At 44.1% G+C, this 26589-nt stretch overlaps 1 protein-coding gene across 2 annotated transcripts in view; it reads left to right on the plus strand.

Moving 5' to 3' along the window:
• The window catches only part of LOC146867306 (trypsin-like), a 97364-nt gene that overhangs the window by 61795 nt on the left and 8980 nt on the right, over positions 1 to 26589 (plus strand). The window contains exons 3-6 of one of the 2 annotated variants that reach the window (XM_085614894.1): positions 2580 to 2733; positions 2811 to 2952; positions 22376 to 22627; positions 23917 to 24892. In XM_085614894.1, the coding sequence (XP_085471020.1) occupies positions 2580 to 2733; positions 2811 to 2952; positions 22376 to 22627; positions 23917 to 24063 (695 nt within the window). In that variant the 3' untranslated portion in view covers positions 24064 to 24892. Of the gene's footprint in view, positions 1 to 2579; positions 2734 to 2810; positions 2953 to 22375; positions 22628 to 23916; positions 24893 to 26589 lie in introns of those variants that run through there. The other variant, XM_085614900.1, reaches the window with a different exon arrangement.

Genomic DNA, 26589 nt, shown 5'->3' on the forward strand with positions numbered 1-26589 from the left:
TTAACAGAGACAGACTATCCGGACTCCATTTATATCTAAATTAGTCCTTTGTGTATCGTATGAATGGGGCGGAGTTGGAGGATGTCTCAGTAATAATGTTGCAGATTATCACAACCTCTTTCAGATACCTGGGGATAATGCATAGTAAGGATCCAGCAGAGATTTATAACGTGGAAGCAATGCTGTGTAAGTTACAGACAAATATAAATGCATGGCTGCACTTTCCAATGCATCTGATGGGAAGAATAGCTTTACCTGAGATGATAGTTCTCCCCAGGTTTCTGCATGTGTTTGCACACATGCCAATGTTGATTGCAGAGAAGTGTTTCTGGAAGTTGGATGACGTGCTGCAATTACTATACTGGGGCTCTGAAGAGCCACGATAGCGCTGGACATAAAGAGACTGGCTTGGGAGAGCTGTGGGACTGTTGGCTTGAGCTTCAGGAAATATTAACAAGCAACACAATTACAATATGTGGTCCCCTGGATTATAGAAGCTACACTAGATCCAGTAAGTCAACTGCTGAAGAAACTAATCGACCATAGAGAATTGTTGTCCACCCCGTTAATATCCAGAAATTGCTCAGGCATAAACCTGCACATCTCCAAACACTGGTTGCAGTATGGTTCATAGCTGCAAAATTGGAAGGCCATAAATGCAAGTATATGCCACAGTTAGAGGCGTGGAGAACAATGCTGTGTCCACACTTGCCCAGATTTGTAAGGGAGTGGACTCAGAGGGATAAACCCAGACATGTGGAGGATGTCTATGAGGGGGGCATTGATGGGGTTTCCTGTCTTCAGTGACAGGTGGTGCTCCCACCACTACGTTTCCAATGTATGCAGGAATAGCAGCCACAATATGGAAGGTATGGTCGGAATTTCCACAGGATCCTGAAATACACAGGGCAAACCAGCTGGTGGTGTTACTAGTGGAGAGCAGGAAGCTGTCCACCATTTACAGGGTATAGATCCCACAGGTACACAAGAGAATACAATGCCTTATAAATCACTGGCACAGGGACATGGGTGAGGAATTAGAGGGTGCGTGGTGGTACACAGTTTATTAAAGCTACAAAACAGTCACAAGTAAAGCAAGACTGTAATTTATCCAATATAAGTGTGTGCATGGAACGTATATTACTGCATTGATGCTCAGGAAAATGAACCCGGAGCAAGCGTATACTTGTTGGAATGTAAAGCGAACACTGGCACCTAAATACATATGTGGTGGGAATGCATGACATGAGACATTTCTGGAATTACGTCACCACAAACCTGAGAACACTAACAAATGTGAGCGTGCACAACATTCAGACATGTCTCTTGGTGTTCGTTTAGTGCCCAGAACTAAAAACACGAAACAGTATGTGAAGATAATAGAATTTGGGCTGGCAGTAGCAAAGACATTTATTTTGATAAAATGGAAGCAAACTGCACACCCTAACATGCGCCAAAGGGAAAAAGAATTTCTGAAGTGGATCACTGCTGAGTGTAGGGTGCATAATAGGCTTCAACGTAAAATGGACAGTGAACTACATTGGAGTGGGATCCTATAGCAATTGAATTCGAACACTTAGAGGACAAAACATAATCTGTACCAAGTGATAGTGGAGACACTGAATAAGTTGCTTGAATGTGAAAGACACAACCTGTTTGATCTGGTGCTGGAAGGTGCAGGACAGAAGGAACAAAGTGTAAAGCTGATCTTACATTTGTTATGCATCGTGATGGTTATTGAGTGCTGACTTTCATGATGGGGACATAGAGAGAATGTGTATCACTGTTATTGTAGTGTTAATGTCAAGTGAAAATCAACAAAAAAAGGAATTGCTATTTGAAGAAAAAAATCCAACCTCATCGATGAATCAGACTTTTAATAAATATGAAAAAGATTTTGAATGATCATTGCGGTCATTTTCTATCAAAAGTTACAGATTAAATGTTACAATCTGTACTTTGACATTTTCTAGGATCCAGCTACATCCTTGCCAGTGAAAATAGCATTTGCGATCTATTCACTGGAGGAACATGCAAACTTTAATTTAGCACAAGTTCCACTTTCAAATATCAGTGACTTTGAGATGTGGGTGACAAGGCTTACTTACAGGTGACTTATTACTATTAAAAGCATGATTTACCATCCACCAATAAGGGCCTTATTGACATTTTTAACATCAGGCTTTTAGGCTAATGCAGTTAGGCTATACATGGTAGGCATGAAGGCACATTGTACACGCCATACCTGTGGATGGCACAATGTTAGCTAAAGTTCCTACTTGGCATTCAGTTTCCAGGCCCTGTCTGCATTTTCTACACCATATACTAGGAGCTTTAGGCAAGTTATAGATGTCATTAAGTGATAAGACAATTTAACCATGTTTAAAGGGTAGAGTAGGCATTTTTCTAAACATTAAAGCTCCGTTAGGTTATGTATAGAATACAATATGTTCTTCTTGACTGATGCAAGCACTGTACATGTCAAACCTTACAAAGAGATGTGAGATATCAAATAGAGTGTCTTTGTTACCTGTATACTCGAGAGGTGCTGACTATTTGTTGCTTTATCTTCTTTCTAGGTGAAAATGTTGGAGACAGGATTATTGGAGGTTATAAGGTGGCAAAGAATTCAGTGAAGTTCATGGCATCAATCCAGGGCCCAAATGGACACTATTGCGGGGGATCTCTTGTAAGCCCCCAGTGGGTTCTCACAGCTGCACACTGCTTCTACCCGTATGTTTCTAAACATTACTCTTTACTTTCCATAAATGTAAAATTACTTACAATTAATGTCTCCTTTTTTGTTCCAGAATCAGCACACTAACCATCATACTGGGATTATACAACCTCAGTCGTCAGGAACCTACTTCACAGACATTCTCTGTGATAAGTGCTGCCCTGCACCCTCAATTCGACAAGAACACACTGAATTACGACGCCATGCTCTTAAAAGTAGGTGCAGCTTGGTTTTCATCAATAATATTTTACCTTCCTTATATGCAGTTCCACCAATGCACATCACTGAAGACATTGATATAGCTCTCACACTTTTCCATTGTGAAAAACCCATAGACCTCTATCCCTAGACTTCAAGCAAACCTTCCAGAGGACAAGGAAGTGCTTTAACATTATTGAATGCAAGGATATGTGCCTTGTGAAGCTTTGATCCAGATAGCACACCAGCATTTAGAAATTGGTGTTTGCGCGTACATAAATTAACATATTTTTTGAGGTAAGGGGGTAAATGAAGAGGGGGACCGACAAATGGTAAAGGGCACAGATTGGACTTGAGTCAATTGCTGAAAGCAGATATGATGAGAAAACTTAGGTGTTGAGTCTGTTCCCCTGAAGTGTTGCAGAATGGGGAGAGTCTAAGAGTAAGAGCAGCCCAATTCCAAACCTTTGATCATAAAGGGAGAAGGCTTGTTTGTGTTTATTATTTATTTTATATCTCATCACCTTTGAAGCTTATGTGGTGTGAGCAGAAAGCAATTTTGCATTGAGAACATTCCTGGGCACTGACAAACTGACCCAGAGAAAAGAGGTCCTTGTTTCCTGTATCCAGTTATGTGACTGGGGGTGAGTGGCTGAGAAGTTTAAGCGCTTCATCCATCATCCTCTTGTATTTGCTTTATTCAACCTAAGTTGGCAGGGTATGCCCAGACGTAAGTCCCTTGCTCACTTTGCCCCAGGATTCAAGCTAGCCTGGCTGAAGAGGGGTGTTACCCTGAAACCGGTCCCAGGATGCTTGTTTCCGGTCCAGGGAAGACCTGGCTTGGCAGTTCGGGCTGGACTGGTCCCATGAGGAACAGGGTCAAGACTGATTTGCATATGGGTGGGTCGGAACTGGGGTGGTGAAGTGAGCTAAACAACAATGATGGATTCAACCCAATATCTGTGACTGGGGGTGAGTGTCTGAAACATTTCAGCGCTCCGTCCATCATCCTCTTGTGTTTACTGGATCCAGTTCCTCCATCAAAAAGCCCTACAACCCAGACCATATCAACAGCTGATTACTCAATCCACCCAGTTCTAATTTTCAGTCGAACAACGATAGAACACAATCAAGCACATTACCCCAATTTATGAATCACATGGTTCAAATTAGCCTCTGTTGAGTGTCTAGACGATCGTAGACCTTCAACATACTACAGAACACTGCACCCACCTTATGGATGTTGGTGTCATCTGGTTGCCTCAAAGGCACAATAATAATAATCGATGGTAACTGACATCATTATGCTAACAGGGGTGCTTTATGGCTCCAGTGACATCCCAGCATATCCCAAGCATTTCAAGTGAATACGGTGAATATGTGGTTTAACCAGCCATGCAACAGAGAGAAGTGCTGGTCGGTGAGGATCTGTAGGTAGATATAGTATCCACTAGAGATAGCGTTACCAAAGGTAAGTAACTTTTTCTTCTGATAGATACTTCTAACTACAGATCCCTCACCTTTGGAATACATTTTTCAAGCAGTCCTTCAACCAGGAAATGGGTACATGGGTGGTTATTCCAAGAACTCTTGAAGGACTGAGCAAGCAAAGTGACCTTCCCTCCTCACAGAGCCCAAACAGTAATGCTTTGCAAAGGTGTGGAGGGACACCCAGGTAGCTGCTTTATAAATGTCTGCAACTGGCAAGAGTTTAACCAGAGCAGAAGTGGAAGTCTTGGCTCTGGTGGAATAAGCCTAAATAGCTTTCAATGGTTCTTTGCGTGCCATGCGGTAGCAGATCTTGAAGCACAAAATTATCCATCTTGACAGTATCCTCTTATGCACTGACTTACCCTTCATGTTTCCAACATGTCCCACAAAAACCTGGTCATTCAGCCTAAATTCACTAGTCCTGTCCATGTAGAAGCTGACTGCTCTCTTTGGGTCATGGCAGTGAAGTCTTTCTTCCTCAGTCTTTGGATGTGGGAAGCTTAGAACGCTGAAAGGGGAATGGGCAGGGTTAGGAAGAAGGGGGTAACCACCTTTGGCAGAAAGGCAGCCTAGTTCTCAACCCCAGCTTGTCTGGGAAGAAAGTAAATGGAGGCTTTACAGATAAGGCTTGTATTTCACTGAAACATCTTGCTGATGTTATAGCGACCAAAAAGACCGCCTTAAATGTTAGTAACTTTAAAGACAACTGTGAAACAGATCAAATGGAGAACACATAAGCAATGTAAGAACAAGTTTGAGGTCCAATTGGCGCATAATAAATGGAGTAAAGGGAAGCTAGTTAGTGAGGCATTTTAAGAATCTGATATCAATAGGAACTGCAGCTCTTCTTTACCAGTGGGTACATCTACAAGGACACTACCTCTTTAGATGCTCTTAAAAGAAAAAAACATAACAAACTGCAGGAAATGTTGAAGGCTAAGAAAACCGCTTGATTCGCACCGGACTTTAAAGTGCCCCAGAGTATTGAATATACTATACAGACTAGGTTCAAGTAAATCAAAGCTTATCTTCTCACTATGGCTTTTATTTGGAAAAGGGGTTTAGATGTGTTTTTCAATACTGCCTCTGTCCATATAACTAGTGCTAGAAACCAGCGTTTCTTTTTAAAACATTGGGCAATGCAGGCCCAACAGAGGTTCAGCAATTGCTCCTGTTGCTCTTAGAGCGCATGTAGACACCCAGACTACTGCTGCCTCCCTGCTTTCGACACCCACTAAATTTATCAGAACTTTATTCACCTATTAAGTGGTAGAAGACTAGTTGCATCTAATCTGACTTTTAAACTGATGTCCTTCGTTTGAGCCATTGTATGACAAAAATCTAAATCACTACAATTACATTCTTGCTAAGAGAACCTGTGTTGCCTCTTCCCAGATCCAAAGGAGCACTTAGGCCAATTATCTGATTGGAATACCCCAACACCTTTGTTGCTGTCGAAAGGAGGAGACAACAGGCTGGATCTAATTCTTCATTTAAATCATTTTCCAGATCTGAATACTCATAATCCTCTAATCAGTCAAGAAACCATAGCATTATTTACACTGAAACAGGTCGGCCAAGGTTATCACGTAAACAAACTTGTAAATGGTGGAAAATGCATTGACTAGCGGACTCAGGAAGGAAAAAGTAGCTTTGCCTTAAAAACAGCAAGTGAGCACCACTGCGACTGGCAGCCTTTTGGCTGATGGGGCATAGGGTCAAGAGTTTCTGCTGGTGGAGAAAGATGAGGCAAATGCAAAAACAACAGTTGATGGACAGAATGCAGAGCAATGTCATACATTCACCCCAGTACAGAGATCTGGGCCTAAATCCATCGTTTTTTTGCTCACCATGCCGTTCCAGTTTGAACCCAGCCATATGCAATTCAGTCTTGACCCTGTGCCTCATGGGAACAGTCCAGCCCGAACTGCCAAGCCAGGTCCTCCCTGGACTGGAAACAAGCATCCTAGGACCGGTTTCGGGGTTTCACCCCTCTTCAGCCAGGATAGCTTGATTCCAGTGGCATGGAGAGCACGGGACCCACGTCTGGGCATACCATTCCCACTCGGGGTGACAAATGCAAAAACAACAGTTGATGGACAGAATGCAGAACAATGCCATACATTCAGCCCAGTACAGAGATCTGGGCCTAAATCCATTGTTTTTTTGCTCGCCATGCTGTTCCAGTTTGAACCCAACCATATGCAAATCAGTCTTGACCCTGTGCCTCATGGGAACAGTCCAGCCCGAACTGCCAAGCCAGGTCCTCCCTGGACTGGAAACAAGCATCCTAGGACCGGTTTCGGGGTTTCACCCCTCTTCAGCCAGGATAGCTTGATTCCAGTGGCATGGAGAGCACTGGACCCACGTCTGGGCATACCCTTCCCACTCGGGGTGACAAATGCAAAAACAACAGTTGATGGACAGAATGCAGAACAATGTCATACATTCACCCCAGTACAGAGATCTGGGCCTACCTAAATCCATCGTTTTTTTGCTCACCATGCTGTTCCAGTTCGAACCCAGCCATATGCAAATCAGTCTTGCCCCCCTGCCTCATGGGAACAGTCCAGCCCGAACTGCCAAGCCAGGACCTCCCTGGACTGGAAACAAGCATCCTAGGATCGGTTTCGGGGTTTCACCCCTCTTCAACCAGGATAGCTTGATTTCCAGTGGCATGGAGAGCACGGTACCCACGTCTGGGCATACCCTTCCCACTCGGGGTGACAAATGCAAAAACAACAGTTGATGGACAGAATGCAGAACAATGTCATACATTCACCCCAGTACAGAGATCTGGGCCTAAATCCATCGTTTTTTTGCTCACCATGCCGTTCCAGTTTGAACCCAACCATATGCAAATCAGTCTTGACCCTGTGCCTCATGGGAACAGTCCAGCCCGAACTGCCAAGCCAGGTCCTCCCTGGACTGGAAACAAGCATCCTAGGACCGGTTTCGGGGTTTCACCCCTCTTCAGCCAGGATAGCTTGATTCCAGTGGCATGGAGAGCACGGGACCCACGTCTGGGCATACCCTACCCACTCGGGGTGACAAATGCAAAAAAACATGATGAGGCCCCACTGGAAGATACATGGTGGTTCCTCCTGTGTCTAAGTGAGGCGATGGAACTACAGGTATGAACGATTGAGAGAATCACCAGTTTACAGCAGTCCTTCTGATCTGCCAAACCCTATCTAGCCACCTTATTATTGAGAGTCCCCAATCAAAAATCGTAATCAAGTAAATATTCTTGCAATTAAGTGGATTGCGGATTTATAAGTATGATATAGAAATAAACATTTTCTCACAAATGGTGATTTGGATATTTAAATGCATGTGTGTTAACTGGTAGTATGAAAGGCAAAGTAATTAAAATTTGTAAAGCAGGAACATATTACCCCCTTAATGGTTTCAAGGCACTTTAGGGAGATTAGGTGAGCTATTGCCCAGAGTCACATGGTGCTGAGCTGCTGCCTGGATCGAACCGTGAGCCCTGCGCTCCAGAGTGAGCCGCTCTGGCACCTGCACCACACCTCTCCATATACTAGATAACTGATCATAGAGGTATCCAATTGGTATTCTGAATAGTGGACTGAGAGCTGACTTACCAGGTACCTTTACCCATAAATCTTTTGGAGATAGCTCTGTTTGTAAGTCTCCACACTTTTTCAAACATTCAGAACTTTGATGTCGGCCCCCAGCTTGAGAGTGACTCACCTGTACAGGTGATATGTTGCTCTTTTCTTTAGATCACAAAAGCAGTACACAATATAGTGTGTAGTATAGAATCCTGGGTAGGCTCCAGAAGACTATGTGGGTTTAAAAAAAATATGTGTCTCCTCATAAACTACTATAAATCCCTACATTTTCCAACCAGAGTGTTAAATTTGCATCTGCTGGTATTGAAATTTGTTAATATGACTGTGTTTTTCCAGTCTAGCTAAACACTGCTTCACACCCACTGACCATAATTGTAAGGTAGGTTCTTTGAAACTGAAACTAAAAGCCTGGTGCACTTGTGGGTCAAAAAGCTCCAACGTCAGAGCATCTTGTAACAGCTGCCTAAAGATCCATCTAATAAAACTCACCTCGTCACAATTTCCAGGTTCAAAAAAGATTACAAGAAACATAGAAAGCCAAGATTGACTGGAGTGAAGCCAAGTGGATTGGAATGTATAAGATGTCCAAACCAAATGAGTCAAAAACATTTTGGAGGTTCATAAATGCTCGGAACAAGCCAAATTCATTTGTGGGTTGAACTTCAGTCTTGGACTGTTATGCAATATTCTCATCCACATCCATTATGCAACTGATTTCCAAAAGGTCCCCATATAATTGCCTTAGGAGTGGTATCTTCTTGTCACTAATTCCCAACATATCGACATATAGTCGCCACTGGAGGCACTTTGTTTTTAAATTGAGGAGATGGTGCTTGAAAAAGATATGAGGGACTTACGACCAAATGGAATTTCAACATCTTTTTTAAGGCTCATTTTGAGTAGGTAGTCCTTAGCTCTGATTAAGGGGGCCACCATCCACAGAATCGTCTATCAGTCCCAGAATTCATCCACCGCCATCTGACATCATGGATGATATCCTTTGCCATCAATGAAGAAATATTGAAGGTGAGACGATGCTTTCAAGAGCAAGGGCCTTTTCAGGGTTGGAAAATCTTGGATGCCTGAGGACTTGAAGTGGAGGATGAGAGCACCCATGGCCTGGTTGAGCCACTTGAGCAAGCTTGACCTCAGATCAACCCCTGCTCCCTGGCTTAAAACGCTGGGAAGAGCCTGCATCAGCACCTGTAGTGGTTTGTTGGTTTGACTGTCTGCTCCCTGAGACTGGCCCCTGCCCCTTCTGGAATGCATGAAGTAATTGTCTTAAAGACCCCTGGGTCTTCCAACAGACACTGGACAGCTAATGCTGCATGGAGCTTCTAGCGCAATAACTACACTCCACGGTGTTACTTGAAGCGTAAAAGGCCATTTTATTAGGACAAGGTTGCAACAGTTAACTTTATCAACAAACCATCAATGCAAATAATATATAACTTTTATCGTAACCATACAGCTCCTCCCCAGCCATACACAAACCATCTCATCTGTTTCACACTCTCTTTTCCACTCTGCAACCTCCTACATATCCCCCATTCTCACCTTCACTTGCCCTCTAAACATCATCTCTTGAATTTCTTCCATTGCTCATTGCATCCCGCACCCCACCATCCGTCACCTGTGTACCCCCCCCGAGAGGTGGATACGTCCATATGTGACTCACCACCCCTCCAAAGTACCTCTACGTCTAATTTCCCGCAACCTGTCCTAAACTGCCACGCTAAAGCATCACCCGTACCCTTTTCCTACAACCTGTATGGTGGGTGGGTTGTCTAACTTAAACTGCCCTACCCGGTGGTGCTAGGTGTCAGGAGAGGTCGGATCCTCCTCTCCCGACACCTGTATAGCCCACCCTATTCCTGCCCCTCATCCCACTCCCTTTACCCCCTCCCCACTTTGTCCTTCCGGCCTGCGCGATGTTCCCCAGGGGAAGACTGGTCTGCCACCTTCACTCCCCCGAGGCTCGAGATTGCAAGCCGGCAGCACTGCTATGACACCATGTGCTAGAATCAACTCACCAGTCCAGAGGTCTCGCCCCTGATGTACATCCATTGATCATTCAACATGGGACAGCAGTATTAAATTATTACATGTTGAAAGGTGACCTGCCATTGGGCTACGAGGATAAGGCTTCCTACTCACTGTAAACGTCCTCTTCCTTTGTCTCTACAGTGAAAAACACTGCATTTCCTTTCTCTGCAGCCAACCACACCATGCTGCACAATGCACCAAATAGTGCATGCTCATCCTATCTAGAGAGAGGGCCTACCTCTACAGAGCTGGTAGCTTTTCTCAATGTTTTGGGCTTATGACAAAGTTTTCATTTTTTCAGTAGTGATTCACTGGTTTTGCAGTCGCTGTTTACACAATGCGGTGAATCTGCATCTCACATCCCTACTGTAGTCTTGCAGCATAAATAGGTAGGAATTTAGGGGCTCATTAGGATGGCGGGCAGACCTGAGTCCGCCCACCATCCCTGCGGTGTTTGGACCGGCTGCCAGACATGCGGCTGTCCCGCACCACGAATTAGGATGCGACCGCCACCATGATGGTCGCATTCTGAAATTTAACATCGCGGCGGGTGCACAGCAGCACCCACCGCAATGTTAAAATCGCATGTCTAGCATTTCACTGCACCACATGGCAGGCACCACACGGTGCCTGCCACTTGGTGCAGTGAAATGTATGGGGGTACCATAGGTACCCCTCAAGTGCACCCCACCTACCCCAGACACTAGGGAGGCCCGCAACAGGCCCCTAGACCCAATCCTCACCGGCCTTTCCATGGCGGCATCGCTGCCACGGAAAGGCCTTTCATTTCCCACATCCTAATATGGGAGACAGTGCCTACCAGGCACTGCCACCATACTAGTGGTCCTGCTCCATCCGCCAGGCAATCGTTACGATTGGCTCTGGCGGAAAAGCGGCGGACGGACTTTGCGTCCGCTGCGATACCACCGCCATCCTAATATGGCGGAGGGTAAATCTCATTGTAATGGCGGAACGATCGTCACCGCCGGCCCGGCGGTGGCGATCGTTCCGCCACCGTAATGAGCCCCTAAGTCTCAAAACGGCCTCTGCATATGTTCTGTTACCTGAGCACGATGGATGGTACTAACAGTAAGTGGTGACACAGCTTCTCGCAATCGTCAAGATTTAGGATGTACATTTGTTTTCCTTAGAACCAGCTCTTGTTTATTACCCTCTGTTTCAGCTTGGTGAATACTGTTAAAATCAGTATACTGAATTTAAAAATGCACTTAAATGTTTTATTCTATAGACTAGATTGTAAATAATCATATTAGTATACATTCTTCATTTAACTTCATGCCAGATTTTATGCCCCAGCCATCCCAAAAATTCACAAATTCTTAAAGTTCAGTGTTGCTGTACTTTGTTATCATATGAGGGCATGACGCATAATGTCACATGCCAACATGCACCCTCCCCACCCGCATGGGATAAGCATTTCAATGCCACAGGACAATCACTGCCATATATACCATAAAGATGGGTCAGAACATTCATGCCCTTAACCTGAAATAAAGTAAGCATTGGCAAAGCCAATAGGTTTCTCCTTTATAATGCAACTGCTAAGCTATGAGCTTTGCCAGTGCTTATTTATAAAGTAAATGAAAACAATATCAAAATTCTGGAGAAAAATAAAACCATAATTTAAGGCATCTCGAACATGAATATTGCATTCAATATATTCAATCTTTACATAGGGCAAGGTTTATTTTTAACATTTAATGTAGGGAGCTCTGAAAAGAATGTAAAAAGACTGTTGCGCATGGTCCAGCGTAAGAAGGACCAGGTGTAGGTACTTAAAAGAACATGCCAGCTGTCTGAGAAAGTGAAGGAAGTTAAACGAAAATTTCTTGCCAAATACTTTGCACATGACTAGGACCTGGAACACATACTCCCAGCGGTTTGGTGCCCTGCAGCAGCCTCTGGAGCAGTTTCTGAGTCTTCAGTCACTTTAAGGTACAGCCACTGGAATTATGGGACAGAAGAGCACCAAACGACTCGAGAGTGTTAACTAAATTGGGCGGCAAGAAAAGCCAAATTATGCAGCAAATTTGTTGACCGTATTACTTGATTATTTTTTGATTATTTACTCGTGGCAATACAGTCTCTGTAAAGATTTTACCTCATTAGTACCAGTTTAACAACCAAACACAGTAATAAACAACTGAAAGATGACCAGTTAACTTTTGCAAAGGATCTTCCTCTACGGGCGAACACATGTTGCCATGTTTTGAGTAACTTATGATCCATTTGAGCTATAAATAAATGTTTTTGGGGTAAAATCAGTAGATTATGTAGCAGATGACGGATTGTATGGCAAATGCAGCGATTGCCTAATTATGTGAAAAAAAGCTGCAGCCACAGAGTCGCATAATTCCATTGTCTCTGCTCTAAGTACATTTTCTGCCTCAAAGGCAGACTGAATTACTGCAGCTGCATGCCCCTCCCCTAGCGCCACAAACACTGCCTTTGTTCCTATAAGACTGGGCTTTCATGCAAGCATGTTAAAGGCAGGATATAAAAGAAAGCCAAGATAAGTCCGATTGTTTGTCACACCTCGCAAAAATATACCAGTTGCTTCCTTTGATAGATGGACGCGGAGAGGTGCAACAAGTAGAGCACATGAGACTGGGGATGTGAGCGGAGATGTAGTATATGGAAAAGAGAAAGAAAAAAATGCAGTCCTTTTGAGTACTTAACGAAAAAGAAAAAAATACTTCCACGATTTATGTCATTGGAAAATACGAGTCATCCAGTCAAAAGAATGTCAAAGAAGTTATGTTACAGGTATAAACAGAAGAGAAAGGAAAGATGGAAGCAAATGAGATTGGCAATATAGCCAGGAAAATAATAAGCAATGGGTTGACCCAAGGTGCACTTTAAGTGTAGGTAATGTAATAAGTCTTCAACAACAAACACTTAGGGCCCAATTCCGATTTCTTTCGGAAAGCATACCGACGACTCGATCGGGAATGCTTTCTATATGACACGGATCGGGGAGTCCGACCAAATGAGTATGATGCATTTGAATGCATACGGATACGATTTGGTTGGAATCCCATTGACTTCAATGGTAGCCAGTGTACCGAACGCGTACACAGGCTTGCATTGACAAAAAGAGGGGTTGGGGATAATCGAGCACCCTGTGGCGGGCACCCATTGGTGCCTGCCACACTGTGCATGGTTGGGAAGAGGGGATCCATGGGTGCCCCAATGGGCCCGATTCCGGGGCCCTGGGTGAAGGGGGGAGTGCTACAGGTCCCCAAAGACCAATTCCGGCAGCCGATTTGTTCCGGTCACACCGAAAAGGAAAAGCTGTCCGAATCGTTCATCGTACTCGCTCATTCGGAAAACCAAGTCCATAGAGCTGCACAAATCAGATCCAAAAGGCTTGTCCTGTCTGAATGCCTTCCGGAATCGATTTGGTCAGTGCTTATAGTTTCCAGGCATCGTATTTGGTTGTTTTGAACTGTGAACGATTCGGTCGGAAATAAGGGCTCCGGATCGGTTTAGGCAAGTCCTAATCTGAATCCGATTCAGAGCCCTTCCGACTGAGTTCGGAATTGGGCCCTTAAAATCTCCGCTGTTCGTAGTAGAGGACTACAAAATTAAAGAGGACATTCTTAATATACTAATATTACTCAAGAAAGTCAAATATGATTCAGTTGAAAACTAACAAGCACACATGATAGGATTAACTCCTGTATGATAGATCTCAAATTAGTGTGACTGGAACAATTACTGAGTCACAAACAGTGCCAGGTCAGTCAGTACAACACTTACTTACTCAGGCACCATTAGCAACAGTGCCAACAGTGATTCTCTTGATAACTTCGTCAAAACAGTGAGGCACTAAAATATTATGCAAAAATATCCTGCTGCAAAAATATTGCCGCAAAAATATCATTGCCCAAATATTGCCAGGGTCTGTTTATGGAGGTAAATCTAGGTTTACTATACTTCACTCCACCTCTATATAACGTGATGTTAGATATATCTTCAAGGTTCAGAGATGTGGAGTTGAGATCAGGCTTTGAGTGCTGCAAAAATTATGCACAAAAGGAAGCAGGGATATCTGGGTAGTTCCCAAGTTTAGGTGGAGGGTAGCTCTTATGCATGGAACGCCCTGTTATGCCACTGACATTCTGAATCTGCTCTGTTTAGATGTCTGCTTCTCTGGCAGTATTTAAGCCTAGGATAACACTGCCAACCATACCGAGCCAAACCCTTCTAACCTTTTTTTGTTATTATTTATTTGTTTTTTTAAATTATTTTTTGTTTTAAATGAAATGTACTATTGCACTGGAGTGGTTGCTACAATTCGTGATATTATTCTTGTGCTCTGAGATTCTGATCTATCATTCAGGTTTGCCCAGTCCACATGGGCATTCCTACTCCCACACCAAATTTCCCACCCCCACCTAAAGTAGCACAGTAATTATGTACGTCATGATATACTGGATTCCGGCATTAACATAACGTTTAACTTCCTGCCTCAGTCTGATGTGACCTTGTTCACACCCTACCTTTCAGCCTGGTTTGACTGTGTCAACAAAAACAACTGTATCTAAACCATTGCAAACTTGTGGGCCAACTACCACCAAAAAAAGGCACTAACTTTACTTTTTCTGCTTCCCACCTGACCAGTTCATCTATCTATTCTCCTGTTCATGTAAAAAATTCCTTAACATCCAATAAATATAATTCCATCCCTTACCTTAAAAGATGCTCCCCAATGCCACAAAAAAAAATCTACCATATCATTCTTTAAGTCGAAATGCTCAACCAAGCCTTGCTCTTCGTCCCTGCAAAACATTTGCATCTCTTTATTAGCTTTCTTTCTCGCCTTATCGATTGCTGCTGGCATGCAAGCACACCTCCAAATCCTCATAGGTATGAATTCCGTCCACGCCAATGAATTCCGTCCACGCCACAGAACACCATGACCACTTCGCTTTGACCTCCTTCAGATACTTCTTCATTGCCCTCAATAACGACAAGCCCATTTCCAGGACCATTTTATTTTCACTTAAATGTAATAACAACACCTTCATGTTGAATCAGTCAGTTCAGGGATGGAAGCAGCTCTCTCCAACACATGCCCCCCACCACGCCAAAAAACTGAAAGAGCATTCAGGTCAAACCTGAGATTACGTCCATGACCACTCTTGCCAGCTTCCCGGTCAGTCCATTTCATTAAAAATTGCCCCACGATCAATACCGTCAAGTCAGCATTCTCCCCCAAATAGAACCTGAAATGGAAAACAAGAGTAAGGGAGAATGCTGCGAAAGGTCACTCAGCACTCTCCCACGCCATATCTGGCATACAGCTTGAAAAAATTGGATGGTCATCTCCCCAGGCCCAATATTCTCTCTCTGGACGAGCCCCTTGTGCCCGCCTCCGTAGTCGTCTCGATGCGAAATGAGTGTGCACCATAGCCTGTAGCTACTAACCCCAAAGTATTGATTGCTTTCCTCAATATTGCCAACAGCTGGAATGCAGCCACAGACTTGGCCATGCCTGAAATTTTCCCCGAGGGTCCACTCGTTGCTCCCATAGTTTTCTACCCTAGGCTGCCAGGCAGAAACACTCCATAGCGTACACCAGCAGAAGTGCAGTTGTTGTTCCCATCAACCTCTGATCCGTTTTTTGAATGGCTCAGCCAGATTTCTACCCTGTCTCCTGGAACCCCACTTCCTACCATAGGAGTCCCCTACTATCTCTGCCTCCAAGCAATTCTAACACTAAATACTCCAAACAACATCCACATCATCATAGTAGAAAATAAGATAGTTTCCCATTCTAAATTGCAAATGTCTGGCAATAAACCAATACCCTTCATAAGACCTGCCACATTAGCGGCTTCCGCTTTGGTCCTGAACGACCCTGTTCACTGGCCAACCTTCAAGCATTCTCTTACCCAATTGCCCTGCCAATGGAGCTTATCCTTGTGTCCTACTCATATTTCCCCTTTCGTAGTCTGGAATCCTCTTCCTCCCACACCAAGCATCTACTCTTGTTTACACCATCACTGGGGCCTAACCTCGTGACTTCTAAGTTCTTACCTGGCATTAAGGTGGGTGCCTGCTCTGAAGCCTTCCACCTTGCCAATGAAACCCGCCTTTTCACCAACCGGGTGTCCGTGGGTCTTGTGGATACCTTTTGCATGGCCTGAAAAATACTACTCAGAGAGTGGTTAACAAACTCCCCCCGTCAGATTGCCCTACACGGTACAGCCACCACCTCTATTCTGCAGCACCCACCACACATTGTCAATCTCTCCCTCCTTGAGACTGTCCTCCTCATAATCCAACTCCACTCAGTCCCACAAATCATCCAACCATTACTTGCATTTAAAAACTGCCACCTCATGTGGCCCATGGATCCCTGCCGTGGGGTAACTGTCTGCTTTCCCCTGGGGGGAGCAGTACCAAACTCTCCCAGAAACTCCGTCATTGCAGACTGCAGTGACGTTCTGCGCTTGTCCTCCATGTGCCCTGGCAAGGCCTCACCGGACCTTGTGTCAGTTAAGTCCAGGTCCCATGAGGCAGACCATCTGGCCGCTCTGCACCATGTCTTTGCTTCACCTCGGGGTGGGTGAGTTGCACTCTGCTCTTCCAAGTCCACTGTCTGCTGATGTCCTGAGACCTGCAAAAAAGAGGATAGATTCTGTGTGCAAGACCCAATAGCCCCTACTACCTGAACCCTATCACTTGACTCCTCTCTGCCCCACATGTGAATGCCAACCCTTCCTTGGCTCTGTATGCGCTTGCACTGATCTCCCTGCGCCTGCGTTTTTACTCCTCTCCGACCACCGCGAATATACTCACTGAGGGAGGCTTTTAACTACCACCATATTCTCCTCCTGACCTTTATTCTCAATTTATTCTAGCCTTACGACCACTAGGACCAAGGCTGGACCCATTTTTGCTGCACTGGCAACATACATGTGCCCTGAAGCCTCTTGCCCCCCCTTGCTCTCTTACCCAACTCTGCCCAGGAAGGGACCCACCCCTCCAAGGCAAACCTTCTTTCCACTGTGCCTGCAGACCTCTCAGCGCCCCCTCTACCCAGTCCCACATCTCCAGGGATACCTGAGATCTGACACCACAGCCGACCCCCCAGCCTCTCTGACTGCCCCAATGCTAGTTCCCCACTGCCAGCTCTGGAAGGGGCATATACCACCCCTTCTGTTCATCAATTGTTTCTTTATTCAACCTTCCGAAGAAAGGTCATAAAAGGTACACATAATATCAAACAACATTAAAATCAAACTCATTTAAGAAAATTACAATTACAATTTCCATTTAAAATACGAAAGACCGCAGGCAAAGACAATGGTTTGATTGTGTAGCTAATGTGGCAGTGCAGATGAACTGAATAGCAGCAGGTATAGTTTAGCAGCATTAAATATTAAAATCAGTCTTGTTAAAGAGTTAGCAGCAACAATAAGCATTTTAACAGCAATACTAATACAATAAATACAGGAGCTGATAAAGTGCATTGATATTAAAACAACATACTCCTTCTTTTTGCTAAGGTGCACTTTAGAGAGCTCGCAACAGCAAAGCAAACGTCACAGTCATTAAGTTGCAGGAGAAAATAAAAAGCTGCTTTACCTGCGCAGAAGTGGTAGTAAAAATTTCCTAGTAAATGGAAGGTAAAATTGACAAAAAAAACAAAATGTAAAATAGTTTGGCTCGACTGTTCATCACAAGGACAAGTAGTAATAGTTTTAAGAAAATATTGGGCCAAATGGAAGCATATCAACCAGCGAAATAACCCCAGCCTAAATCTGGTCAGCAAATTCCTTTTCTGGACATTATTTACATATAAAAGATACGGGCACTAGAGGAAGGTACTTGAATAAGGCAATAATCTCTGACAATGGGTTTGGACACATCAAACAATCCCCTAGAGGATTTTTTGTGCTTTCGGAAGCTATCCAACACCCACTGTCGGAGCTATCTGACACCCTTCTGTTACACTGTAGGGTGTCCCCTGCTGAGTTGGGATCTATCTTCTGGCCACTCATTCCTCTCAACCCCAACTCTATCTCAGTCTCGCCTCTCTCCCCCTGTAAGTCCTTTGACCCCCTCACCCAACAACCTGGGCCTACTGCCCCTCTCCCCCTCGATCAATGTCCAGATCTGGGCAGGCGTCATACGCAGTATTAAGCCCAGTGTCCCCCAGGCCTCCGGCATAAAAGTCCACAATTGTGCCCACCCCCCTCACTGCCTCCAGTATAAGCAACTCTCCTGCGGGCCGAGAGCCCTAGCGGGGGTGCCAATCACAATGCTTCCGCTGCTGTCCCGCTGCAGCTCATGACCCTCGGAACCACCGCACCCCGACCTTTCCAACATCGAAGGGTCACTCTGCCCGCAAACAAGCTGCCCCTACTGCCTACCTTGAAGCGGCCAGCACTGCATCCACAGGGCAGAGAGCATGCAATGATGGCAGCGGCTACCCTGCCTGATGCGCGCCTCACTGGCCGGCCCTGCGCAGAGGCTTCGCCGGCTCCCACAATCAAATCCAGGCACCCCACCTCCTCCAACAGACAGAGCATCTGACAACCTTGTCCTCAGACATATTACTGATGAAATGCTCACCTACACTACAATCTGCTGCAAAAAAACAGGAAAAACGTCTTTGGCAACATAGGAATGGGCTGCCACCATGAACATCTACCACAAAATGGTGGGTGGCTGCTCAAAATGGCCTCTTATATATTCTTGGGCTACATCATCTAAAAGATGTACCCCAAACGATGCACAGTCTTATAGACTGTGCCTCTTCCCACAATACCCCCAGAGGACAGACCTCCCTCCGGTCGTGTGTCCTCCAAACCCCTTTTGACCACATCACTTTCTAATATATTTTAGCATAATATAGGTTGTGTTGGAACACTTTTTACGGTAATGGCTGTCTGCCATTCAAAGATGGCCACACCTTGGCCATACCGTCCATGTCATCACGCCCCTCATGCTATTCAACGCAAGCTCGTAAAATGCGCACAACACCCAGAACACGAGCTATATCAGTACAGGCAGCAGGTGGAATTCCATTAAGCAATCAGACATTTCCCAAACGCTAAGAGTCCAACTAGTATGCGTGTTATATTGCCGGCTCTTTTGCCACTGTTTACCAAACCATGTGATGATTTATAGACCACTACCTTCAATCATATCTCAACAAAGGCATTTTGTTTTCTGACAAGGAGCAGACATCATGCTTTTTTTTTATAGCAGTTCAAAGGTTTGCTTTACGGAAATACATATACGTATGAATAAATATTACAAATGGCTGGGAGTTGTGAGATTATATGTATTAGCATTTGTGCTGCATTGTATAGGAAGCAAAAGACACACAATTGATGGACGGAATGCAGAACAAATCAAAACATTCACCCCAAGTCAAGAGATCTGGGTTAAATCCATCATTCTTTTGCTCACCATGCCACCCCAGTTTAGACATCATTCTTTTGCTCACCATGCCACCCCAGTTTGAGTGAAACCCCGAAACCGGTCCTAGGATGCTTGTTTCCAGTCCAGGGAGGACCTGGCCTGGCAGTTTGGGCTGGACTGTTCCCATTGGGCATAGGGTCAAGATTGATTTGCATATGGCTGGGTCCAAACTGGAATGGCATGGTGAGCAAAAAAACGATGGATTTAGGCCCAGATCTCTTTCTTCGGGTGAATGTATGACATAGTTCTGTATTCTGTCCATCAATAGTTCTTTTTGCATTATATAGGAAGCCTACTTTGTATTGCTTTGTAATTTGATAAATGTTATTTTTTGGTTGATGATTAGTAAGTGATTCAATTTTGTGTTTATATTCTCAGACACCAAAGTAACAGAATAATGTCCCCCATATCAAGTACCTGGGCGGTCCGTAATGCATTGAGGCAACAAAACAAACAATGATGATGACATTCATGAAGTTATTGTAATGGGTATATTGGATTAATTTGAAGGATGCAATGATAGTTCACATTGCATGCTGCTTTGGAATTGTTTAAAGATAAAGAATTAAAACTGGAAAGTAAAACAACATGGTTTTAAATATTGATGCGTTAATGTGTGTTTCAGTGTCCATGCACCTTAGGACTGCCCTCATATGAGTACAGCTATCTGGTGTCTTATACATGTGTCTCTGGTTGTGAAGAACCAGAACCTTATGGGCCTGGCAGCGCAGGGTACGCCTTAATCTCCGGGGTTCTCCTGCTCAGCTACACAGAGACACGGGACACTCTGTTAGGCGTTAAAAGATCGGATTTATTAGCTGCAGCTAGTACAGTTATCCCAGAAGTACACGAGGTAGGTTCTCAGGAGACTGCCACTTCACTCCGTGGCACACAATCTTTTATAGTACATAGGTGAAATATACATTAACCAAAAACACACCCAATACATACATAGAGAACCAATAAGAAAAGTTGGAAAACAGAACAGAACCAATAGGAAAAGTTTGAAAATAAAGTATCAAGTAACTCGAAGAAACCTCTCCTCCGACTGTGTTTGTTACCCCTCCCACGAACTAATTCATTAACAGATCTGTAACCAACTTGCAGGTGGCGAGATACGTTTGTGTGTTTTGGAGGACAGTTGTGAAACGAGAGAATGCTAGCAGAGGACAGCGAAGGCCAGACGACAAGATAAAGTCAGAAGAGAATAGTGTGAACCAACAGATAGTTGAGACGGGGATTAGAAAAACCAGACAGGGATTAGTGTACTCGGCCAGTCCTAACACCAGCTTTGTAAATAGAGGCAGAAGGCTTATTTCGACACGAAGCTGCAGGAAAAGCAGAATAGACTTTGTTCACCATGCTGCCTGAGTGAGGGCAACACAAAATGGCGGCGGAGCACAAAATGGTGGATCGATTCGATCACGATCGAAAATCGAATTTTCTCAGTTGGAGGGTACACCAAGGGAGCACAGCCTTACATTGGTATAATTTTAGTGTAGCGTGATCATGATTTTCTGGTGTGCAGAATAAAGGTTTGATCTTTAATATCTTATTGTGGTCATCACATTTGATCAGACTCCAGGACACCTGTAACAACAGCTAAGTGATCCTACCATACCCTGCCTATCCCAAACTATCCTCAAATACCACAAACATCTAGAACTGATGCCCACCGGGTAACCTTGATCATCAGCGAATACTGTGCCATATTCTCAAACTGGGTTCCATTCAAACTGACTCATTCTTTTAGTTTACCAAGGACATACCTTGCTGTCCCAATACACTATCCTTTTCCTTCTTATGGCTTTACTAAAGGGACACTTTTAATTCCAGTGGAGCGGGTTAATACCAGCCACCACCAGCAATAAAAAGTCCTCTGGAACAATTTGGATCTGTTTAAATTCAATTGGAAATTTTGGCTATCTTAAGAAGCCAAAATCTTAAAATGAAAGTCTGGGGAAAACGAGAAATTACCAGGGAAGCACAACCCAGAAAAATAGATTACCATAGAAAGTAGTATTTCTGAATTCTCAGGGCACAACCCGGAATCCATGTATATTTCACACGTCTCGAGTTAACCTGAGCTTGTTAATCTCCTAGGGTGTGAAATTAACATCCCATACAGGGGACGCTGCTTTAGCACTACAGAGCTGTGTGTCAAGTGTCATTTCTGGATGGGGATGAAGTTACTGGACATCCCAAAACCTAGTGAAGACAGTAAGTATAAATGATAAGGTACATAGAGCACAGTAGTACACATGACATGTCACAATATCATTCACCATTCCAGCATCCAATGCACAATTTCAGCTTCTCTACAGTTTGTGTCCCCACCAGAATAGCGAGCACCACTTTACCTTCTAAGTTTCATTATATTTGGCTGTAACATGAAGATAATGAGCTATACAATGTATCTGCTCTCTTACTTACATCAGTTGTTTTAGCCCTGATACATATTATTTATGCCATATAGGTGTGCTTTCTCCTGTGTAGTAAGCTGATGTAAGGCCCATGCAGTATGTTGGTGTTTTCTCAGTGCAGTATGTTAGTGTTTCCCATCATGCTTTATGCTAGTGATTGTCTCATACTGTACATCTGTCTCTGCCTGACCCTGTATGTTGGTGTCTACCATGTATCTTATGTGTTTCTATTTGTTCTTCACAGGTCATTGATGCTTGGCCCTTGAGATATGAAATTGTTGCCCACCTCTATGTCCTTATGTGTGCCCCTTGCTATACACTTCTGCAAGCCCCCTTTTAACATACTAGTATTGTCTTCATGCTACCTTCTTTTGCACCCTCTTGAAAAACTTACATAAAGTTTCTTCTCTCTGTAGCTTCATGTTAAAGTGATTCAGACAGTGGCTGTGAAGCCAATCACACTGCCTAAACAGGGAAGCACATTCAAAGTCCCAATATGCACAGCTTATGGATGGGGAGTAACAAGGACCAATGGCTTTGCACTCTCAGAGATGCTTCAAGGAGTTGATATTCCTGTAGTAAACCAGAGCCTATGTAACCAGAGGTACCGAGGGGCAATAACTGCAAACATGATATGTGCTGGTGAGGAGAACAAAGACACCTGCAAGGTAGGATACTCTCAATACATTCTTCTGTCTTTGGGTCCGATTATGAGTTCGACAGATGCAGTAGTGTATGTCTGGATGGTGGAGGATAATATTTCCACCATCCCGCAGGTACTAACCCTGCAGGATCCAGCGGTCATATCTGTACATTCAAAAGAACCGCCGTCACTGCAATTCCTTTCTATGTACTAAAATGTTGGCGTAAGGCCACTGTTGATTTAGACTGCCGTACATCAAACTTTAGACATTGTCTTGTTTTTCAGAAAGAACCTCCAAAAGTGGAGATTGTTTTTGAAAAACAAAAAAAAATAATGACTACAACATCCTGAGAGTTTTCTTCCAGGCTGTAGGGAGTCAATATTGTTTTTCCCAGTCCCAGGTGTTGACAGACAGGGAAATAAAAAAGACATTACACTGACCACTGTGAATAGGGCAAACAGTGAAATGTCCTTTCTCCAATTGCCCATACCCTGTCAGGCTATTGGGGGAAGTATCCCATTGACGTAGCCAATGGTGGCTCTGTCAACGGAATACTAACAGTCTGCCTGTCTCTAAGGGGCTGATCACAATCACCGCTATCGTGAGGCCATTTCCAACCACCAAATTATAATGGTGGGCTAGTCAGTGGCGGTCGTAAAATCCGTCTGCCAAGCATCCGACGGGCTCCTTGAGCCCACCGGTGCGGCAGAGGCCTGCGTAGTCCCATATATGGCAGCGGGACCTATCAAGCACCGCCGTTGGGAGTATGATGCTTCACCCCTGCCAACCTTTTCATGGCAGTTCACCTGGCATGGAAAGACTGGCGGGGATGGACTTTGGGAGCCCGTAGCGGGCCCCCCTTTCACCAGGGCACTTCGGTGTTGGGTTTAGGGGGCACCTATGGTCCCCCTACATTTCCCTGCACCATGTGGCAGGTACCGCATGGTGCCTGCCACATAGTGCAGGGAAATGTAGGATGTGCATTTTTAACATTGCGGTGGGTGCTGCAGCCAGCAGCATCCGCCACAATATTAAGTATGGCACTTGCAACTGACGTGATGGCGGCCACATCGTAATCCCACCTGTGGGACCGCCTCCTTATAGGTGGGGGTCCCCTCCCCGGGACGATGGTGGACGGGCAGGAGTCCGTCCACCATTGTAATCAGCTCCTAAGTGAGGCGTGTGGACAGAGGGTTTGATGGCCAATGTACTCCCTCACGTTTGCAGAGTACCCTTTCTACCGAACTCTAAATCAGACTCTAAGTTTTTCTATAGCCATCCTTCTTCTGATAATGAATCTTCTTTTTGTCTAGGGAGACTCCGGTGGACCCTTCATATGCAATGGTGTGCTGCAAGGAATTACATCCTGGGGCTACAGCTGTGCGTCAGTGTATCCTGGAGTGTATACAAAAGTAGCCAACATTTATGCATGGATAAACAACATCCTGTCCAACAAATGACACAAGAGCATGATAAACACTTGCAGATACAAATGCTGGGATGTGAGAGCTGGACAAGAAGATTGCATTCCTTCTACACAAACAAGTTGATAACTTAAAGTCTCTGATGTGCAAAATAATGTCTTTATCTTCTTCGAACTACCCTTCATTGTGCCATTTCACTCAAATCTGGCATCTCTCCTGGTGATGTTTCTCCTTGTGGCTTCTCTCACCCACGTGATCTCTCTCACCTCTGAAATCATTCTCCGTACTGGGAACTAAAGTCTATCTCTTTTCTGCAATATTTTCTCACCATGACCTCGCCTCAGGACCTCTCCCTTATTACTCAGGCTTTGTAATGATTAGAAAAGACTGCACACCATGTAATACTCTGGAGAAAAGTCAGTCTTACCAGGCTCATTCTTAGCCTATAGAGGTAATATCTTCAAGCAGTTGATATAAGCAGAAGGTAACAATGTTCCACCAGGAACCACACACAAACTCTCTCTCTCTCTCTCTCTCTCTCTCTCTCTCTCTCTTTCTCTCTCTGGCTCTGTCTCTTTCTTGCTCTCTCTCTCTCTTTCTCGCTCTGTCTGACTATTATCAGAATGTTTCGTCTTTCACTTGGTCAAAATGAACTTTTCTTTTCTCTATCAAATGTACACACTCATCTCTCTAGTTCTCTTTCTCATTATGGTCCCCTCTCTTAGTTTGTTTCTCTTTATGATCCTGAATAATCTCAAACTCTCTCTGATAATCAATCATTGCTCTTTCTCCCAGTTCTGTCCTTCCGTTTGTCTTATTATGTGACTTCTCCATTGTGGTGTCCCTAGGTCTTGTGAAACGTTAATAAATTCATCAAACAATAATAACTGTTTTATGGCTTGGCTGTGTAGTACTATGTGGAACCCCCCCCCACCTCCCCCCCAATTTCTTCTGATCTGATAACCATCAGTTTTTACACCAGTTTTTGCACATCTCATGACCATAACCAGAGGAGCACATGCGGGCTCATGGCAAGACCAATGTGACTCCCCAGGTCTCCTATCAATTCTGCACTTTAAAATGGACCTTACTTTCAGTTAGGTATGACCACAGTGGTACTAAACGCTAATGTAATGATCCACACCACAACATATTACCCATGGAATATACACTGACAGTTGAAGCATAAAGGAGAGGGGATGCTATGAGTTTAGTGGCCACACATGAATAAAAGAATATTGATATGATTTTGTCACCTTGTTGGAATTTAAGTTCAGCTGACAACGTCCTTCAGCAGTCAAATCCCATGGAATTATAATAAAAAGTGCCCTGTTCATAGACAGTAATGTGTGCTATCTGTACTCTTGGGGATGCATTTTGATATTAATGAAGGGGCAGCATGGTTATTTCTATAAGGCTGAATGCTTGCCTTTATTTAATTTAGGCCATGTTCCATGCAAAACAGGCCAAAATCAATTATTGCTTCCATTCTAGTCACCCTTCTCGCGATCGGAGTCATCAACCATGATTGGTAACACGGTTATCCAGCTGATATCGCTATACATACACTTGAAAGGCAATTGGGAAAGATCACTGGGTGGGGGAAAGTCAGGACTGCATCCACCTTGTGGTTATGCCGAGGACCCATCTTACACCCTAAGAGCAATGTGGTTAACCCCACCCACTAAAAAGATGTACGGTATGCCTATTAACATGCCGCAGCATTTTTCATTATTCAGAAGTAAATAACTGCCGTTAGACAGCAGTGTGAATGTTGGTTTAATCAAGGGGACAGGTTTTCCTTTTAAAATGCACGCTAAGTTAGGCGCCTCTAAATTACAAGCGCCGTACAATTGTATATTTTTGCACACAAGGGAGTGTCCAATGGAAGAATCACAAGATTCACCCGTCAGATACACCACTGTGTCATCACACAAACATCTAAACTTGATGGGGAGTGACCAAACTTCATGAAGGAACGAATTTCCTAATGGTTCATAGCGGCCTTGGGGAAAATTTTCATGGATGATGTAAATTTAAATAAGGAGAACGGCAGTGTTATAACCCCATGAACAAGCCAAACAGCAGAGTTTGTTTCCACTACTGAAAACGGTAAAGGGTCTAATTTTTCTATTTGTAAAAGGGTATATGTGGCATCTTCCATGGACATAGACTGTTGTCTTTCAGTCAAATTAAAAGGCAAAAACAAAAAGGACGCGTTTACATAGTCCCATGGCACTCGACCCATTTTAAGCGTCTGCAAGGTCCATGCTAACTGCATAATAGAGCGTAATTAGTTCTGACCATGATATAACACAGATACATCATCCTGTACAATATCAACAACAGAAGAAACAATATTGTCCAATGTGTATATCCTGGAAGAATGGGTATTAATACTGTTATCTACCACAGCAAGAACTTTGTCAAGATTAGCTTGGTCTATAGCCCTTAAACGTGAAGCGGCTTCAATTTGAGACAATTTCCAAATTTCATTGTAAACTGCATCTATCCATCGTTTAAGCCTAGGGCCAATCGGGCCTTTTCTGAAGTCTGATAAAT

The sequence above is a fragment of the Triturus cristatus genome, chromosome 1_2 (genome assembly GCF_964204655.1).
Source record: "Triturus cristatus chromosome 1_2, aTriCri1.1, whole genome shotgun sequence".
In the NCBI taxonomy this organism is placed as follows: Eukaryota; Metazoa; Chordata; class Amphibia; order Caudata; family Salamandridae; genus Triturus; species Triturus cristatus.